This window comes from Oxyura jamaicensis, chromosome 2 (genome assembly GCF_011077185.1).
Source record: "Oxyura jamaicensis isolate SHBP4307 breed ruddy duck chromosome 2, BPBGC_Ojam_1.0, whole genome shotgun sequence".
NCBI lineage: Eukaryota > Metazoa > Chordata > Aves > Anseriformes > Anatidae > Oxyura > Oxyura jamaicensis.
The window spans coordinates 106224054-106244401 of NC_048894.1; the positions used below are offsets into that span (position 1 = coordinate 106224054).

Consider the following 20348-nt stretch of genomic DNA (forward strand, 5'->3'; position numbering starts at 1 on the left):
ACTGTCCAAGGACACAAAAGAAAAATTTCCAACAGAAATTGCATTTTCTACACTGTTAGAAGAACTTAAAGTAATATATTGATGAACATATATGCCCATGTTTATTACAAGGAGGAATATAAACTCATTTTCCTTTGGTGTCAAATAATTTGTTCTGCCTACATCACAAGTCAACTGGAAGCCAAGCAGACCTATTAACCTGTTTCTTAGCCTAATTCCTAATAATCAGCAGTACCTGCAAAAGACTGAGCACTTCAGGGCAAAATCTGTTCCATTTCCCCCAGAATTCAAGTTTTCCATTATCATTCTCAGAGAGAAGTCTTTACTCAAAAGGCTCATGCATGTAACAGTGATCCAGTCATGCTAACATTGCTTGTTAAAACAGGAAAAACATCAATGGTATCAGGTAACAAATAGCTGATGGTTATTCCTTTGGTTTTATTCTAGTGAACAGGACAGTGGTTTGAAAGAAACCATAGTATCTCCCTGGAAGACTTGGGCTGTTATATTCACTTGGCTCCCAGCAAAGGTTCTATAGAGCAAGAGGACTAATCTCAAGAAAAAAAAAAAAGAAAAAAAAAAAAAGGCAAAACCCCCCAGTCAGCCTTTCAGCTTCTCCAACAAAAAAAAATAGCTTCCCCATTTTGAGTAAGTCATGATTACTTACCACGATGAAATGGAAGTCAAAATGGAAGTTAAAATGGAAGTCTTGGAAGATACAGGTTTGAATGCATAGTACATATGAAGGAAACTTCTAGCCTTTTATTATAAGAAATGAGACCAGAGTGACAAAAGAAAAAGACCTGTGGCCACCTTCTATTTTTTCTTCATTCTCTATGCCTGCCTTTTGTGATGGAAAAAATGAAACTACATCTTAAGGTATTAATCTGTTCAAAATGAATGTGCCCCCACTCTCAAACACAAAACTACTAAGCAGATCTGTTGATATTTATTCATTAGGGTGGTATCAATTTCAAAACACAACGTAGTTTACCAGCATAAATCCACCCATCTGTATTGACTATTTATTATATCACTATTTATTTTGAATAGGCAACAATGCAATGCCTGTTCAAAGTTAAATACTGCTCCTTAAATAAAATACCTAGCACGTTTGAAGACAGGCATGGCCCCACTACACATACACACACAGTCTTCAGTGCAAATAATTAGCAACCTATCTTGCCCCAAGGGTAAGCAAGCCTCCTGTCTCTTAAGCTTTCATCCAAGAGATTGCTCTTGGAAGAAGGAGCAAAGCTTTTGGGATTTAAGAAAGAAATCCTATGACTAAAAATATAAATAATTTACTTAGTATCTTTCCCCTAGACTTCTGTTACCTTAAACAACTCAATTTTCTTCTTCCACATTTGTAAAGTGTGGAATGGTTACATATTAGTAGCTAAAATTCTTCAACATGTACAGTCCAAATACACACTCACACAAGCCATGAAGTATCCAATCATTTGGGGATGGACTTCTGCCCAGAGAAGCTGTGGATGCCCCATCCCTGGAGGTGTTCAAGGCCAGGCTGGATGGGGCTTGGAGCAACCTGGTCTGGTGGGAGATTTCCCTACCCATGGCAGGGGGATTAGAATTAGATGAGCCTTAAGTTCCCTCCTAATCCAAAAATTCTTCACAGAATGGTTTGCTTTTGCTGAAGATCCATTCCCATCCTGACACTGTTAATGTAGATATTTGACATACTGAGGTTCTGTTTCTGTGGTTTAAAAAGTCATAGGGAAAGAAGAGGAGCTGAAAGCAAACAAATATGAGTTTCATGTCTTAAAGACTAGTTAATAGTTAGACGTCACTCAAAACTACCAACATCTTGTTTTAAGTGCACAGTCATAAAACGAGAGATCATGGCACCAATCAGCAGGAGAATGCCAAAGAACTGCTTCTTAGGAAGACCACTGTAAATAACATGCCACCTGCAGACAGCCCTTTGTAGAAGGACAAACGGAATTCTAGGTATGGAGCTCTGCAAATGTGAGCAAAAGAAAGATTTTTCATCTAAGTCTGGTAAATTCCAGTGAAGGTCCACCGGATGAATTAAGTGGGCACTATATCCCTGGTCCCTAAATTTTTGATAAAAGTGAACCCACTGCTCACTTTGACAGTCTTTGCAAGAACCATTTCTCAGTGTTTTCTGAATGGTCCCCACTGGATAAACAAAAAAAAAAAAAGAAAAAAAAAAGAAGAGCCATCCTTGCACTAAGGTTATTACAAGAAATTTCATTAATGGGGTCAGGCCTAAGAAGGGAGAAAGGCAGATTTGCTTTGGGACTTTATCCCTCAGATGATACCTAAGTATTAGGATGGGTACAGCTGGACATACTCTCCTCTACAAAAGAAAATATACCCATATATGCTGTTGTATATAGAAAAAAAGACAAATAAGGGATTAGGTTTCTCATTACTGCAGAAGTGAGAGACATGTATCTACCTGCCAGATTTGAGTCTCTTTAGTTAATGATGTGCACCTGAACAGTACGAACACTGACATCCAAACACTGACACAGGCTAACCAAGAAATAGAGGAGCTACTCTCTTAAATGGCAGTTTAGCAACCAGTCACCCAGATACCACTGGAGATGAACTATTGTGATAGGGTGTACCTACAGTAAAAGTTTTCAAAGCTGCATTGACTAAAAGAAAAGTCCAGAAATCACAAACACTACGTTTCACAATCAGACATATCTATGCCCTGTGAAACTTTCATATGAAAACATCTCAAAGATTAATGTGTGAAGTAAAAAAAAAAAAAAAAAAAAAAAGACTATTAGCTGTTCCAGGTCTCCAAAAAAAGAGTTTATAACCTCTAATTTCTTTCACTGTACAATATATGCATTAAAGAATCTTTCTCTGGTGGCTCAGTAGAAATAATTCAATGTAAAACTTCCCTTTTCCCTGATAGATTTTCCCGACACCCCCGAAAAAAGGGAAACGAAAATTGGCAATTTCTTTGTTACTAGATAGCTTCTTGTTAAACAAAGAAAAAGAAAGACAGCCCAGGCATCTCACAAAACTCACAGACAAGTTGCTATAGAAGACTATCCTAATAAACACGTAAACAAGAAGAAAGAGATGGATCTTGTCTCCTAGATACAATCTGGTAGTCTATGTTAGCTAGAGTTCAATAAACTGAAAAGAAGTACCAGCCTGTCTTGATGAAGGACTTAATGTTACAATTAACTAGATAATATAATCCATGTGGCAGTGTATCATTCAGGGTCAAACACTGTGGATACTTTTCAACCACAAACCTTTAGGGAACATTTGAACACTACATCTTATTAAGCACAATTGAGGATGTGGATGTCAGCCCAAAACATAAAAAGGAACAATAAAGTGATTTCCTGTCCAACTGCTTCTGAGAGGCTTCTGTTCATTAACAAGCTATGACTGGGGGAACTGGGGAATTAGCAGGCACCAAGCATGGTGTGGTGTATTCAGACTTACTGAGGCCATGGCCCTGGAAGACACCCAACGCAGGGAGATTATTTTTTAAGTATTTTATGAAGCTTAATCTATATTATGCTGTATTGGTACAGAAAAATAGGCACCTGGTACACTGAGCAGCTAAAAATGCGAAAATGGCCATCACACAGGCCTGACCAGTAATCCTCCCTGACACCACGAATGTATCTGCTGTGAGGTAGACTCCTCAAACTGAAAAGCAGTAAAGCTAGACACTCACCAAAGAGTTGACATAAATTAAGATTCTGATCAACATGCTATGTGCTACATACATGCCCTTCCCTATGCTCAGTGTTCAGGTAAAATTCACCTCAAGGACTGCATCTACTTACGCTAATAGAGATTAGTGTTAGAGTGGTAAAGCCAAACTTTGGAAGCATGAGTCTTGAAAAGGCTAGAAAGTGAATGCAAGTAGAACATAAGAGCTTAAACATCATAAACCAAAGAGCTTGGGTTTATAAACATAAATGTCCTAGTCACTAACTGAAAATTGACTGGTGAGCCTTATCATGCAATTTGTAAGAATCCACAATCATCAGATAGTGCTTCTGGTATCTCTGGGTTAGCGCTCCAGTAACTAGCAAATCCTCTGTTCTGCACTGCAATGATTCAAGCCTTTACCTCAAGTAATTTGCACCTCACAAGTTCTAACTTACATACCCAATGCTTCTGCCTTATGGCATATCAAAGGTTACTTATGCTAAGGTGAGTCATGGGGAACACAGGAACTTTACATACCTTTCTCAACAAAATCTTATTAATTGTATTTTGTTTCTTTGATAGTGAATTTGAGCAAGAACATTTTGTTCATTTGAGGAAAAAAGACACAAATTTGGTTTGACACATAGAGTGGAAAGTTCCCGAAGTTCCAAATAAGCAGATCATGCTACATTTGTTATCACAGAACTTAGACAAGTTGGATAGTATTACGGATCAAGAAATAAAAAAATATATATAAAAAGGCACATTTATTATAATCCATTCACCTTTATATGCACAATGACATTACAAAGTGACTTACTTATCCAGAGGTGACCAGTCTCCGTCAGATAAGGGGTAATGATCCTTTGAGTGATAAATCAAAGATTCTTTTTGTTCTTCGCCTTTTGGTGATGAATTTGAGGATCCTCTGCAGAAATAACATGAGACATTTAACAAGTCAACTATAAGAAATCTGCATTACTACTTCAGCTAGAAAAGTGACTTTACATGCTATTAAAAATCCAAGATCTAAAGGAAGAAGTGTAGAGGTTAAAGAATTCATTGTTTGCAGCACACCTGTAAACATGTTCGTTATTATAAAAACAAATGCTTTGAAATATTACAAGTTTAAAAGGTTTCTGATACCGTGTAAGTTAATACTGAACTAGAAATTCACAGTAATTTAAGTGATATCACTCTACAGCCAGCTAATGCTACCAAAACCTAAAGCTGAACCCATAACCCTCACTTCAGAATCACTGAAGAAGTTAAATAGAAAAAGTAGTTTGACAACCTGTTTTAAGATTGCACATTTCACAAATTAAGAAAGTAGGGGCAGCTACTGGCCACACAATTCATCCGCAAGTTTGCATCGTGGCTACACAGTGCAAATGATACAAATAAGATGAGCCTGTAACTTCAGCGTAAAATGCAAGAAGTTATTTTAAGACATTATTATGACAAAAAGAAGAAATATTTCCTCCATTAGCAGCATGCTTGCACTGAACCTCTTTTGGAATGCTAATGCTAATTTATCTTATGGACATAGAAAAGATTTTAACACCATGTATTAAAATGCATAAATACTTTGATTTTACACATTTAATTAATACTGCAGTTTACTTAGGCTGTAAACAGTTACAGTGATCTCTCATTTGAGCAAGTCTTTCATTTGGAAGAGTCTAGACTCTTAAATACTGAACTTAGAAATGTATCTTAATACTGGTTATTATTATTCTTATGAAATGAGAGTCCTGATGATGAAAGCTTGGCTTGATATTATAGCTGCAAAGACTTTTGTACACACCTTTGTACTCATAAACCAAGCTGTGATAGAAAAGTTTCATACTATTTTATTCAGTGATACATATCTAAAAACAGGCAAAAGATGTTATAACAGTATTAACAAAAGCACACTAGAAAACTATTACAGAGGTGTCCTCAGTGTTTTGACTTCAGAGGGTGAGCAAGATGACAAGTAGGTGGTACTAAACAGGTTTTATTCACCAGGAATTAGCCACCAAATGAGTTCACATGAAGCACAAAAACAAACAAACAAACAAAAAACTCTAAGTGAATAAGTCTCATCTCTAAGGTTAAAAATAACAAACACAGTTGAAGATCACTGAAAATAAGAGGGGAGAATTAATATTAGATCAGTTTATACTGATTTATAACATCTGAATTTACTATTAATTCCAAACTATTTATTTTGCAATGTTCATAAAGACTGCTACCACTTCCTCTCATATATACCCATTTTATATAGGATCTAAATAGTTAAGATTTTAGAAACAGGTAACTTCTTCCAGCTTGAGGCACTGCATGGCTGGTTTAAGAAACCAACGAGAGTCATTTAACTGCATTACGTTAGAATGCTCCAGAAGGTTAACGTACATTTATTGCCTTCCTGAAAGCACAGACAAATTGCGTGGATCGAAAGCAAAAATCATTTCTATTTTACAGGCTTGGGAGCAGCCATGCAGCATGACCCAGGGCAGACACAATGCAACACCCTTAGTACTAGAAGAAAACGCCCTCTGTTACTGAGCATATACACTAATCTCAGTCCTGCTGGTATTTTAGATTATTCAAGCATTTGTAACATAACTAAATCTACAGCATACCAGCATAACTAGAAGAGATAAAGGATATTTTAAAATAAGTCGCATAAACATGTGGAAACAGATTCTGAATTTTCCCGAGGAACAGGAAACAGCTTGTTTACCACTCTGTAAGGAAAGAACTAGGTAAGACATGATGTACTGGTACCTATGGCTGAATTTTTGACCTTCCTGTTGGAACTCCACCCTCCCTTTTCCTTTCTCAGTGTCACTCTGCAATCTGAAGATATGTCTAATAGCAGTTTAAGGTTCTATTTCTTTATAGAGGTTTTTTTTCAGTACCAGGCATTTATGGATATCACACAGGGCCATAAAACACTTAAAACCTACTGATATCACCTTACATCCCCACAGGATGTGTGTGCACAGAAACCTTATGAATGTTTTTCTACAACCATATCTTCAGCTGGGAAAGAAACTTTGTACGCTTATTGCAAATCATTTTATTTCCTGCCTTGGTAGGCCACTGGAATGATCATCCATGAACTTCACTAATAGATACATAGCCATGAACTTACTGTAGTAATTGAAGCCCCGAGACAATTTAATTTTTCAGTCCGGCACTTAATGATCATTCATACAAAAACAGCATTCCTTTTTTATAAAGTCACCTTCCTTTAACATCACAACACTGAGAAGGCATTTCTACTGCCATTTTTGTTATTAAAAGTATTCTGTTTTATAAATAAAAGCCTTTTCAATCCTTCATTCTAGACGGTACAGAAATAAAACTGGGGTAACCTTTATGGAAACACTATTGGTTGTTTCGCTATGACTAGACAAGACATTTCAGTCAAACCTGCAAATTTTTACTAATCTCTCATCATGTTATGATATTCACTAGACTGTTAATTTGAATTCTGAACACTTGTTGAAATTGACCGCTATTGATGCAACATCCTAAATTTGCAATGACAGAAAATGAATTTTGCAATGATTTATTATCATCTGCAATGACTTATTAAATGAAGACTAAATCATTCACAGGGTGTATTCGCTTTCTTCCTATACTTTATGGTTATTTTGATTTTTGATGTTTTCACCATGATGAGACACTGTTGTCTTAATGCTCTTGCACTGAAGCCTGATTAAAAATCTTGCTTTTCTTAAAGTAGGAAGAAAGTAAAAACAACAACAAAAAAAGCAGAAAAAAATCAAGCCAAATGAAATACCAAATCTTTGTCTTCAACAGAGCAGTATCTAAATGAAAATTCTTTGACATAAGCATGACAATGAAAATGAAGACAAATGAAATAGTAATACAACAGATACTCTAGAAAACACTTTAAATTCCAAATTTTGTTGTGTTTTACTGGGCATAGGTGTGATATCACTCAGAGACTCATGTTCTTCTTTTGCACTGATCTTTTTGACTGCTACTTATTAAGCTTGAGACTCCCCTGAAGACCCATACTGAAGGAAAGATTTTTTCATTTACATTTTATTCTTATACCAAAGCATTCTTCCATTTCCCAGATCAGATATAGAATTTATTCATACTACATTTACCAGTGAAGTTGTCCAATAAAGCACTGAGCTCTGTTTAAAAACTAACTTCACTTCTTTCATTCAGCAGCCTACGAAATTTCCATGAAACCCTGTTGAGTAGGCTTTTCCTGGATTTTAAATGTTTAAATGCTTGATAGCTTTCTTTTAAGACCATAATCCTTCAAATTGTTCATATAAGCTCCTAACATTTCTTAGTACGTGTTATAACTTTACTGCAAGCTCCAGTTTACTAATAGTTTATCCACTTCAACATATAGGGCTGATTATTCCCCGCCACAACTACACATATGCAGAGAGTTCTCTTTATTAATGCAAAGGAGTGTTAATTTTTGTAGTTTTTAGTTACTGAAGTAAACTTCAAGTTACAAGAGGAGTCAGATGCAGTGTACTAGAGACATTCCACACCGGAGTTTACTTACAGGTTTCCAAACACTACTGGACCACCCTGCCTCAAAGAAGTTACACAACAGTTCAGGACAAACCTTCTTTATGAGAATGGACTTAAATGGATTTCATGTTTACAACAAAATGGCCAAACTTGAATGACTCTAAGAGTATGGAAGGTAACAGTTTGGGATTTTGTTTGTTTAATGAGAGCCTTCCTACAGCCTATTGAAACTTAGACTTTACTTGCATAGAGGAAAGGCACAAGTCACTTTTAAGAAGTTCAGTAATACCAGTAAAAGCACTCAGCAAATATTTGATAGTTTACCTTAGGGGTTGAACACTTTTCTCATCATCTGAGCTTATTTCCATTTCAAAAATCTCTTCTGTCCCAGTAGAAGACATTTGATCTTCCTTCCTAGTATCTTGCTTGTATTTCTTTCTTCTTCTTTTTTTCTTTTTCACAGAACCTGGGGTGAATACAGTCTCTGGTTCCACAGAGTGTGGAATTTCTGAGTTTGCACATATCCTCTCATTTTCACCTGATTTCAAATGATTGTCACTGTCTTTAAAAAACTGGTCTTCAGTGGGTATTGGAGATGTTGCCAAATATGCAGGAACTTTTTCCTAAACCAAAAAGAAAATAAAGCACAAACTTTTAAAAAAAAAAAACAATTTTGTTATGTGCATACAGGATTAATTATGGCCTAGTCTAATTCTTATATCTATTTTTAGACATGAAACCATACAATAGCCCAGAGATAGAACAGGCTGATATCCAGAAAGGAAGTTCACTGGAAGGATTACAGAAAGTTCAGATAAATGAATGTTAATATTATTACAGTTTTAAGGCACACACATATTTGATTTTGATAGCAAAACAAATAATCAGTCACGACAGTTCTATCCGTACTTAGCAAATGCATTACTAAAACCAGGCCAATTAAACCTAATGTTACCTACTTATTTTGAAACAGATTCATAGAAAGGTGTTGGAAGGTTGGATTACAGAAAGGTTGGAAGGGATATCTGGACATTATCTGGTTCAATCTTCTGTTGAAAGTAGGGCCTTAGGTTAGGATATCCATGGCCACGTTGAGTTGAAGTCTCCTCCCATTTCTGTGTTATCCACAAAACTGAGGATGCTTTCAAGTCTTGTCATTCATGTCAGACACTGTTTACATAAAGTATCTTCCAGAAAGATAAACTTAACTATAATTTACTCATTTTTTTTTTTTAAAAAAAGGCCAAAACCAAAACCAGCACCAACCCTCAATTAATTACAGAAGCAACAATCCAGATGAAGAAAAAGCTTTACCAATCAACCACTGGGTGTGTGTGTTTACATCAGAACAACAAGCTAAAACATATCAAGACCTAGACTGAAAGAAATACACTGTAAAGGAACAGATATGCGGTGAACAAAAAGAGAAGATAACGGAATTTCCATGGAGGGGGAAAAAGAAAAAGTTATGGGCTCAAATTAATGGTGGCAATAGAACTAAATCTCAGTGCCTGTGTATGATGTTTCTTCTGAATATCAAGTTCTGAAAACAGCAAAGACTGACCACTTGAAAGAGCCTTTCCAAATTCATTGAGAACTCTGATGAGAGCTTTAGCATAAACACAGCTTCAAGAAGTTACCACAAGGAAATGTTGACCAGCAGCAGAAATCCAGAGAAGAAAGCATCTGTGAGCACTAGAAATAACTCAATCCGCTGCTTCTTACCTAACTCCATCTATAGTTTCAGCATGAACTACCAGCTTTTCAGAACACATTATGCACAGGTAAGGGACTTCTAAGTTACATACAACTTCTGTTCTAAGTTAATATACATAGTTAGTGGTAGTCACCCTTGCTTTCTGAAAATCTTAAGACTGATCAGTTCCCATCAATGGCTAACAACCTGCAGCTATAGAAGCACTTTCAGTTTTGATTTTACTCATTGTGAATGTTACAACAGAACTCATACTTGCTTTCTCTTAAATATTATTAATTCCTACCCCAACTTATCATTTAGGGCACTAGTCTAAATGCTTATTTTCTTCTTCCACTTAAAGTAATATTTATCTCCTTTTGAAACGAGTGCTTTCTCCATTCCCTCACAGTAAACAAGCACCGTCATAAGCTAGTAAGAGGATCAAGCGCATTTCCTTGAAAGACTGATTCCTAGTAGCAACAGTGAATACACACACTTCATCCTTTACTTTGCTGAGACAATTTTTTCCCCTTTCTCCTCTATTTTCATTAAACCTTTTGGATTTTTATTTTTAAAATTCCTTTCCTTTTATCCTGCTGAACATCCTTCCTGATGTAGAAGCGATCAAAACCAAAGCTCTATACTGAAAAATATGGCAATTACACAGGTTCCACACCCTTAGAAAACTGGACTAAAAATGAAATATTATTCCTAATTTATTTTTTTTTCAGAAGCTCATTATCTTCCCATTGGAAAATGCCTGGGGACATTAATTACTGCTTTCTAATACAAGAAGAATTCTCAAGTTAAAGCAGCTATTGCTAACTGGTGAAAGTTGAATAAATAAAATTGTTGAAAAAGTATGCTAAAAATTGTAAGAAAAAATATGCCAAATTAATCAACCTTCATTAGTACGGAGATTGTAATGCAAGCTATAAGAATATGACAAAATGCGATTATAAGATATTGCAATCTGTATAATTGCAGTTATAATCTGTATAACAAGAATGAATATACTAAAACAAAGTAAACTTCAAATAATGCTCTAATGGTAATAATCAACTAGTTACTTCATTATCACTGGTAGCATAACTCTATGAAATACCAAGCACCTTGGCAGCACATGAAAGTGATGTAAGAGTCAGTCACGAAAATCTAGCTTTCAGGAGTTACCATATTGACACTACTACCTTAAACATTCTCAACACATTACTGTTAACACAGCAAATGTAGCCATCATAAAGCACAAAGCTCTTACATTTTCCTCCTCAGTTTCTTGTACAAAGAAAGCTTCTCCATTGTCACCCAGTTTCATATGAAGATCAACAGCATCACCATTAATTTCTATATCGATCTGTGGAAAGAGACGATTTAACATGAATAATTAATCACAGGGAAAAGCACTGACCATGAGTCTTGCTCATCTCTGATAATAAACTTTGTTCCATTGCATAATCATCACTCTCTCCCTCCTCTGCTTTCTGAAAGAAGTTTATTATAATGGTCTTTATTTTGTTAACTGAAAATATATCAGGCTATTAGTAGAGATCCCAAAACCTAGAAGAAAAGCTGAAAACATCTGATGACTAAATCTTGCTCACTTGATTTAGAGAGCTAGAAGCATAAATAAGCACTGATCTAGTCTTTCTTTCCTGGAAGAATGCTGATCAACTGAGACTATTCACATACTTAAAGCTCAGACTGAATTGGGGCCTAGTACAAACCAGTCACGAAAACCAGAAGTTCAAGATAGAAAACTGGAAGCCTCCTGAAGGCAGTATTTTTTTCTGAGAATGAACCTTAACCCCATGCTTCCAATACGACAGATTTCCCACAATTATTTCTGTTACTCAGGTACTGTTGTTTTAGATTTTTCTTCTCATGAGATTATGGAAATACGATATCGTACCACAATTCTTTTGCAAGCATAGTGCTTTTGCAAGAGGGAAAATGTTTTTAGACTCATTGAAAGGTACTTTATGACATTTATCAAGCTCAGTTTCAAATAACTCCTACTGTGTGTGTATCTCACTTGCTCTACAGACATTAGACATTTAAAGTTCATCTGTATCACCTCTCTTATACCTTGCTGAAAAAGCGTTCATGATATAATTTGTTGCAGAACTGTTAAGGAAAAAAATAAAATCAACTTTTTTCAGCAGTGTGCTCATTAAGAAAACATTAGCAAATGGGAAATCAAAATGAAACAAAAAAAGAAACAGGAAAACTGCCGATAGCCTGTGTTATGATAAGCGCAAACCTTAATGCATGCAACTCTGAGTATGACCATACCATTAACAAAAAACTGCCCAAAACATAATTGCTCTTTTAGCAGCACTTCTTTCTCCTTTTACAACAAAAATATAAAGGTAAGGGTAGTTTCCTGCAGTGTTATTTCACTTCTTAGAATAGCTGTATATAGTCCTGAAGTTTTATGATCTGTTTAAATCAATCCACCCTTCGGTAACACACCCACAGGCAATACTGTCATACACAGTACTCCCTCCTGGGAGTACTTACCATTCTTACAAGGATGTAAACTCCCCCCCCACAATAGATTCATTTTAAATCAAATTAACAACCCAATCCAGCTCACTCCCTAAGTACATGATTACTAATGGCTAGGCAAAGGGATGGCAGCACCACAGTCAGTCTCAGACCAGCCAGATAGGGAATTGCACTGGGTCCAACTCTTTCTAATAAGGCCACCAGTGAATAAAATTTAATTTCCAATTTTTATTTGCTTGTAGATACTAACTATTGCATTTTCTACTACGTGTCAATATAAAACAAAGATAATCATAGAATGGTTTGGGCTGGAAGGGACCTCAAAAGATGAGTTAGAAAAGAAGGAAAATAATTAAAGAAAATTAGTTCCAATAACCCTGCTGTGGGCAGGGATACCTCCCACCAGACCAGGTTGCCCAAAGCCCCATCCAGCCTGGCCTTGAACACCTCCAGGGATGGGGCACCCACAGCTTCCCTGGGTAACCTGTGCCAGTGCCTCACCACCCCGAGTGAAAAATTTCCTCCAAACGTCTAATCTAAATCCCCCCTCTTTTAGTTTAAGACCACCCCCCCTTGTCCTGTCATTGTCTGCCTGAGCAAAAAGTCACTCTCCACTTTTTTTTTTTTTTTATAAGTCCCCTTTAAGTATTAAAAAGCTGCAATGAGGTCTCCCTGTAGCCTTCTCTTCCCCAGGCTGATCAGCTGCAACCCTCTCAGCCTTCCTTCATAGGACAGGTGCTCCAGCCCCTCTGATCATCCTCATTGCCCTCCTCTGGACCTGCTCTAACATGCTATCATCCTTCTTGTGCTGGGGCCCCAGACCTGGATGCAGGGCTCCAAGTGGGGCCACACAACGGAAGAGCAGAAGTGGAAAATCACCTCCCTCCACCTGCTGGCCATGCCCGTATTGATGCAGCCCTAGTAATACTTATGACAGGTCACCAACCCTTGAGATATACTCTATTTATCCCCCAGACATTCCAAAAATAGTTGCTTTCAGCATCAGGGATGCATTAAATTCATTAAGCATTTATTTCCCAGAATACTTGAATATATAAATAAATAGCCATGTAAATATTTTAAGACCGCGAAGTGTCTGTGCCTGTAGTTAGTATTATTCTTTATTTGATAACTTCAAGAGCTGTCAAAACTTTTTTTAAACAGCATTTTTTTCTCGCAGAATCCTTAGATTACCACAGGAAGTCCTGTTTTGCATTCCAAAATTATCACTCTGTAACAAGAATCTGCTGTACACTTAATGAAGCTGCTAACTGGATATGTAGGGGGCTGGGAAATGAAGAAAGTGTAAAAAAGGAAATGCATTGGTATTCAAAGCTTTGTTTTGGCCCACTTTCTGAACTTACCACTTTTTCTTTGGAGCGCAAGACACCAAGCTTCCCAAATCGGACGTGAAAAGGAGAACACTGGTATGTGCCATCCTGCTGCCGGACCACAATGACATCAATGCATCCTGAAAGGGTAGCCTGGTTAATGCCTTTGTACAGTTCCTTCACAGTAACCAGGACTTGTCCCGCAAGTTGTCCTACGTAGTTCATAGTCTGAGACTAAGGAAGAAAAGAAAAAAGGTAATTAAATAAAGTAAAAAGTTTTTTTTAAAAAAAAAAGTTCTTCTAAAAAAATCAAAATACATATGCTATATTATTTTATCAATTACTCTGCTTAATGTAACAAGCTTTACAAAAATGCCTTGAAGAGTCAACAGAATTTTGAGCCAATTTTCATATTACTACCAGTCTCCAGACCATTCTTAATAGCTTATGATTAACTTGAACATACAGTTATTTAGTATTTTAAGGTAAATCTTGAGTTATGTCATTTTAAAACCTGACAGGCCTAGATTCAAATGATGCTAAATTACTCAGGTAAGCTCAGAGAAATTTGTTCTCTGAAGATTGTCTATTTAATAAAACTGATCCTCTATTGAAAATAGAGATAACTATACCTAAGGATGCAGAAAACCTTAAGCATCAGGGTAAGTTATATAAAATCTATGGCGTGCAACTCTTCCTTCACAGTGCTGTTTTAAAAAATGGCTAAGTCACATCAAATTATCAAAAGGTTTACTGGGAGATGTAAGATACCCAGAAGACTTGGGGAAAAAACAAATGGGAAATAATTTTTTTTTTCCTTATATAAGGGAAGCAAAACACCAGTGAATTTATTCTGTCATGAAACAAATGCTAAGAACTCTTGCAACATAAAGGTGGGTTCTGCAAGCCAAACATGGAGTTGTAGAAACTTTTTTGAAAAGCACTGCCATTGTCTTGTCTTGAGCATTCCTCTCATCTACAGGAATTAGAGGGCAACCTACCAGTTAACCATTATTTCCACAGAAATCACATCCAAAGCATAAACACTAAATGCTAAATACATTTTTATATGTAAAAGCAAGTCCTAACCAAGTTTACGCAGTCATGCAACAACTTACTTTACGTGTAAAGAGTTCTCTCAGTAAACAACAGAGGTTTCACAAAGTTTCAGTCAAGAGAAAACAAGTCTCTTGCAGTTTTTTGCAGTTGTTTACGCTCTTGACATCAGGAAACTGAAAAGACCATTTTTAGTGTAGGTTAAGATACCCTTGCTCGATGAGAGTGGGGAAACTTAGGACAGAATAAAAGGAAAAGAAGATTAACGTTATTAAGGTTATTCTCTAGTCAAGCTGGAAAGAAATGTGAAATGCAAAGATAAGCAAAGAACACATACAATCACTATCAGGATTAATTTGTAAATTGTAAGCAACCTTCTGAATGACTAAGTCTTCCAGACTCAGAATACAACATGAACTATGAAGCAAAGTCCAAAGAACATCTCAGCTTTAATCAAAAGAGGAGGAAAAAGCATTCTAATGGAGAACTAAGTGCAATCCTTCCTCATTCTGCCCTCTCTAGTCTGCCCCCCCCCCCCCCAAAAAAAAAAAAAAGGACTGCTGCAAACCCATTTCAAGTACATCCAAGAGAATGCACAACTCTGAAGTTGAAGATGCTACTGGGAGAGAGAGCAAAGAGCCACTGCAAACAAGCAAAGCACACAAATGCAACCTATAACTGGGCTTAAACTATAAAAATCTATTTGGTGATAATATTTGTTCAAAGAGATCCAAAATTAATTTGTCTATTTGCTTATCTGTTTTTATTAGCCTCCAAACAGGGTTTCAAATTCCATTCAAGATGACGTTTAAGATTTTCCTTAATGCCTCTAAACAAAACTCTATTACACTACAAGAGTTTTTCCTCCTGATACTGCTTTCCTTGGCTGGGTAATTCATCAAGTAGTTCCATTCTGAGCCTTCAAAGCCTGCTTTAGAGTCACACGGGGTGCACTGCATTCATTCAAAAGGAACCGATTCTGTAGGCATCTAACAGGACCAATATAACTGTAAACGTGCAAGAAATCTCAAACTACTTTCAGAGAGAGCACAGCTATGTAAGTATTTTTCCCCTTTCTGGGCTTTTCAAGTCCAACATATGCACATTAGCTAATCATATTTAGATTTAAAAATACAAAACAAACACCATTCCTCTCCAGAAACCTTAAAAGGAGAGCAAAGCTAAGAAGCAAAGATAGAGTCTTGACAATCTAGATTGAAAATTGTTTTGGCATTAGTCACCGGATTACCACACTAGGTAACATGCTATAGAATTTTCTCCTATAGTTTGTGCACAACATGGCTGAGAAAGATGAGAAGAGACTGTCATTGAGCGACTAATGAAATTAGCAGAATGGCCTCCTTATTAACATTAGCAATTAATAAAAATCAGTTTCACCTCCAATTAGTTTCACATGCAACTGTTAAATTGCTTGCTAACAAAATAGCAGCTCACTTGCAAGACTGGGAGGCCGTGCTTCAACCTTTCCTCACCAGTCCCTCCAAGCAAGCTGCCTGCAGCTTGCAAGAAGCACACCCAGTTTTCATCTGGGTGCTTCACTCAGGAAGTCTGATCAGCTTACAAGAACAAGACAAACACCAGGCAGACACCACAGCGCTACAAGAAAAGGCTGTAGCAGGGAACAGAACATCTTTCGTTTGACAGGGGAAATATTTGCTGCGTCCCATGGAGCTGCAACCCAAGACAGAAAGGCTGCTATGTTTCTATAAATATATATATTTTATTTCTTTAAGCTGTTACTCCTCCCTCCCCTACTTTGACAGTAAATCCTTATTTAAGCTACAGGAGAAATTCTCTAACAGCCATTTACATCTAGACTTCGGCCACTTCCAAGGGCCAGGACTCTCTAGTACTGGCTTACATAGAAGAACAACTTCATGACGCCAAGATGACTGAATTTGTTAGATGTTTGGCACAATCAGGAATAGCCATCCCTAACAGAGTATCCATTCCATATTTTCCATATATTCCGTATTTCATTTCAATGAACAGGACCTGAGAAGTAGGCCTAAGTGAGGAATTCTCTATTATTTATGTACTGGCTATTTAAAAGCTCAGAATTTCCAGCTGTTAAGAATTGAGTTGAGATGGTAGATATTATAGTTGTCCTCACAGACATGTAACCAATGTTGCCTAACCACAGAAAACCACCCCCAAAAGACTAAAACCACACACCTGGTGCACGCATGCTTACTTTCCTGCAGGGAAGGTTACCTCTTCTACAGATCTCACTTATAGATGTGTAGCTCACAGCACAACTTTTTCGACTGCACAAACAGAATAACCCCTCATGTATGAAAAAAATTATGAACTTTTGAACCTAATGAGTATCAAAAATGTTTACAAAGAAGCTTTTTATAGTCCAAGTCTTAACCATAGACAGGTACAGACTGGAAGGGACCTAAAGACCACCCAGAGAGAGTCCAGATAGGTGCTGCATACCTCAGAAGCAGTGGCACTTTGGTAGCTTTGGGATGGAAGTCATCCAAGAGAGACCTAGAGAGACACTTTTTGTAAAATAAGGATTACAAAGCACCTTCCAGGGATAAGCCACTTGCTGCCCCTACAGTAACAGCTTCCTCGCCACAGAGCACTTATTATTGAAAGACATCAGCTGCAAAAAGCATAGCCATGAAGAAAAAAACACAACAACCACAAAACACATCTCTATCAGAACTTAAAACACTAATCTACCTTTATTGTTACATATTTTCAAAACGAAAAAAAAAGGCAAGAAGAAAGGATGTTCAGCTTTTAACATAACAGTTCACTTTGCAAGACAAACATGTTATTTAAGAAGGTTCAAACTAAAGCAAACAAGAGATTGATTAGAAACAGTGTGACCACATGCCTGAGAAACATGTTTAATTTATCTCAAATGCCAAGGGAACCCTGGCCAGATCTTTTTTTCCCTAGAATTTTGTTGTATGTTGCTAGAGAATTTGTGGTAAGCAGCACTGAATCTGACTACAGATAGCAATAATGTAAAATGTTCCTGTAATAATTCTTGCTAATGTAATAGAAATACCTCAGATCACAGAATAGGAAGCAAGATAAAGAATTTCCTAGATAACATTCTTAGTTATGTCAAGCTTAGTAAACCTTTTTCAAGTGTCATTGCCCTGAAAGCAGCATGACTCCAAGAGCATTATGCCTTCATAACCTGCTACAACAACCTAAAAACAATTTCCAGGTCTGCAATTCAAGATGTTTGATGGACAAGGCAAGTTCAGAAAGGGCAATGCAGTAACACTTCACAATCTTGTTTAGCTTTCAAATTTGTTTTGATATCCGGAGCATACATACTACCTGAGGCAGCCAAATTCCTGAACTCTGCACAAAGATGAAGTTCTGTTACAGCTCACTACTACTCATTCTTCTAAGACAGCAAATTAAAAAACCTTCCAATGTCTAAGATCTTAACAGCAGAAAAATAGCTTTTTTGTGACTTGGGGCTCCAGAGAGATTGATTTTTCAATGTTTAAGCAATACTACCTAGCTTGCATGAACTCATACAGCTGAATATATTAACATTACTAAGTGAAATGAACTGTAAGTGGAATGGAGAAAAGGGCCTGAAAGACACTGTCCTAAAACATAAAAATATTATTTTTGCAGCAAGAAGCCTTTACACAGCAATAGGCAGAAACTGAAACTGTCTGGCGGGGAGAGTAAGAGAGGAAGGGAAGACATACAAAAGTAAATGCAAAGGAAATTAGCTGCCTCAGAAATTCAAGAACTCAAAATAAAATTTGCCTACCCTCATCTATAAAATACCCCAATCAGCTACGCTAACCCTGCATATGTTGGTTGAACTCCTCATGCTACAGGAATGAGGAATAAAATAGCTCTCAAAAATGATTAAACTGTACTACACCTCAGATTAAGAATTTAACACACTCTACGCAATAGACATCCAAATTTTAAGAGCTCAAGAACTGGGAAATGCTTACGTTCGTATAACCTGAGTGGAAGAATGATATCCATGTACCATTAACAGATGTTATTTGGGCTGCTGAAAACACCAAGAAGTCTTCCTGAATAGCTTTTTATGTCATTCAGGAATACCCATATACAAACACGATATAATCCAAAGACTGCCGACAAATATGCATTTCCCGTGCATTTGGAATATTGCTTTAGCAAAGACAAACCATTTTTTTGTTTGTTTGTTTTTTGGTGTTCTTAAGAGCACCACCTCTCATGCAGGCACACCCAGACTGAACACTACAACTGCCTGGTTCAACAGCAGAAAAAGAAGAGTACAAGTTACTCAGAGACAGTTATCAGATGGCTCTAGAGAGACACAGCTTTAGAGGGCATGAATTTTAAATATCATAGCAAAAAGAACAGTTAGTTAAGTGTAGATCTTAGCCTATAAGAGCATAGGTATTCTTATATCCCATTTATTTTGAGCTGCAGCTAGAGGATGAAAAGATAGCAATGATGTAAACAGTAAAGAAGTTGCATGTATTTCAAGAGATTAGGTAGAAAAGCAAAATAAAAAGCACAGCATTGGCTTCCTCCAGTTTATCTCACCTTGCCTATGTTTGCATGCATATATATTTACAAGGCAGGCGCTTTACCTAACCAGAGGAAAAGCTTTTTGAGACCATACAAAACAACCACTGTAGCACAAGGTCTACTTGGCAAAAACAAGCAAACAACCAGAACAAACCCAACTTTCCTCCTAAGTAAGGTTTTAATTGCGGTTTAGGATTGTTCCTAATACTGCACAGAGCACTCATGTAAACAGAGGGTTTACATGGGAAAAATGGGGAAAACCAATCAAATTTGTTAACCACCTCAAGTCTTCCACACAGAAAGGTACAAGTAGGTGATTTTGTAGATAATCATGCTATTCGAACCCATAATTAGCAATAAATGTCAAACTCACCAAGATTCCAGAAGGAACCCTTCCATGGGCAGCAGCAACATTTCTATTGAAGTTATCTTCAAAATCATACTTTTCTGAGAAATTCATCTCAGAAAACAAACTAACTTTCCACAGTACAGGTAAATGCAAAGTTCACAGCCATAGCAGAACGTTGGATCAGCATTTCTTCTCCTTCCATAGAGGGGTAGAAGAGCTATGCAAAACTTTTGCTCTCTTAGAGGTAAACGCTCACTGTACTTTCCCACACAAGACCAAGATTAAAAAGGAAGCACTTCTTTAAGAAACCTCACATAGAAACTTCCTCACCAATAGGCTTTGCTTGAAATGTTACAGCCCCCTTGCACTCTGAGATAAGCAAGAACACAGACAGTCTTTGCCATATGTTTGCTCTGATAGGTAATGATCTTGTGTTACGTTTGGTCACATGGCCGTAGCTGAAGCTCCCATGAAAAGAAACAGGGATTTGGTTAATGATTCTTAAACAAAGTCTACATTGGCTCACTTGGATACTTTTGCCCACTGTTATGACTTTAGCAACTGTGGCAGCATTCAAAGTTCGAGCCCAGGCAGTTGCACACTGTGTTCAAGAACACCACTTGCCCCTCCAAGAGCCTGTTCCCCCCACTCAGGACTTCAC

General features: G+C 37.0%; 1 protein-coding gene across 3 annotated transcripts in view; it reads right to left on the minus strand.

Moving 5' to 3' along the window:
- LPIN2 (lipin 2) overlaps positions 1 to 20348 on the minus strand; it is a 43857-nt gene that overhangs the window by 15160 nt on the left and 8349 nt on the right. For 2 of the 3 annotated variants that reach the window (XM_035317179.1, XM_035317180.1), the window contains exons 2-5: positions 13771 to 13971; positions 11157 to 11252; positions 8527 to 8825; positions 4502 to 4609 (exon numbers count right to left, since the gene is read on the minus strand). In XM_035317179.1, the coding sequence (XP_035173070.1) occupies positions 4502 to 4609; positions 8527 to 8825; positions 11157 to 11252; positions 13771 to 13962 (695 nt within the window). In that variant the 5' untranslated portion in view covers positions 13963 to 13971. Of the gene's footprint in view, positions 1 to 4501; positions 4610 to 8526; positions 8826 to 11156; positions 11253 to 13770; positions 13972 to 19711; positions 19996 to 20348 lie in introns of those variants that run through there. The other variant, XM_035317178.1, reaches the window with a different exon arrangement.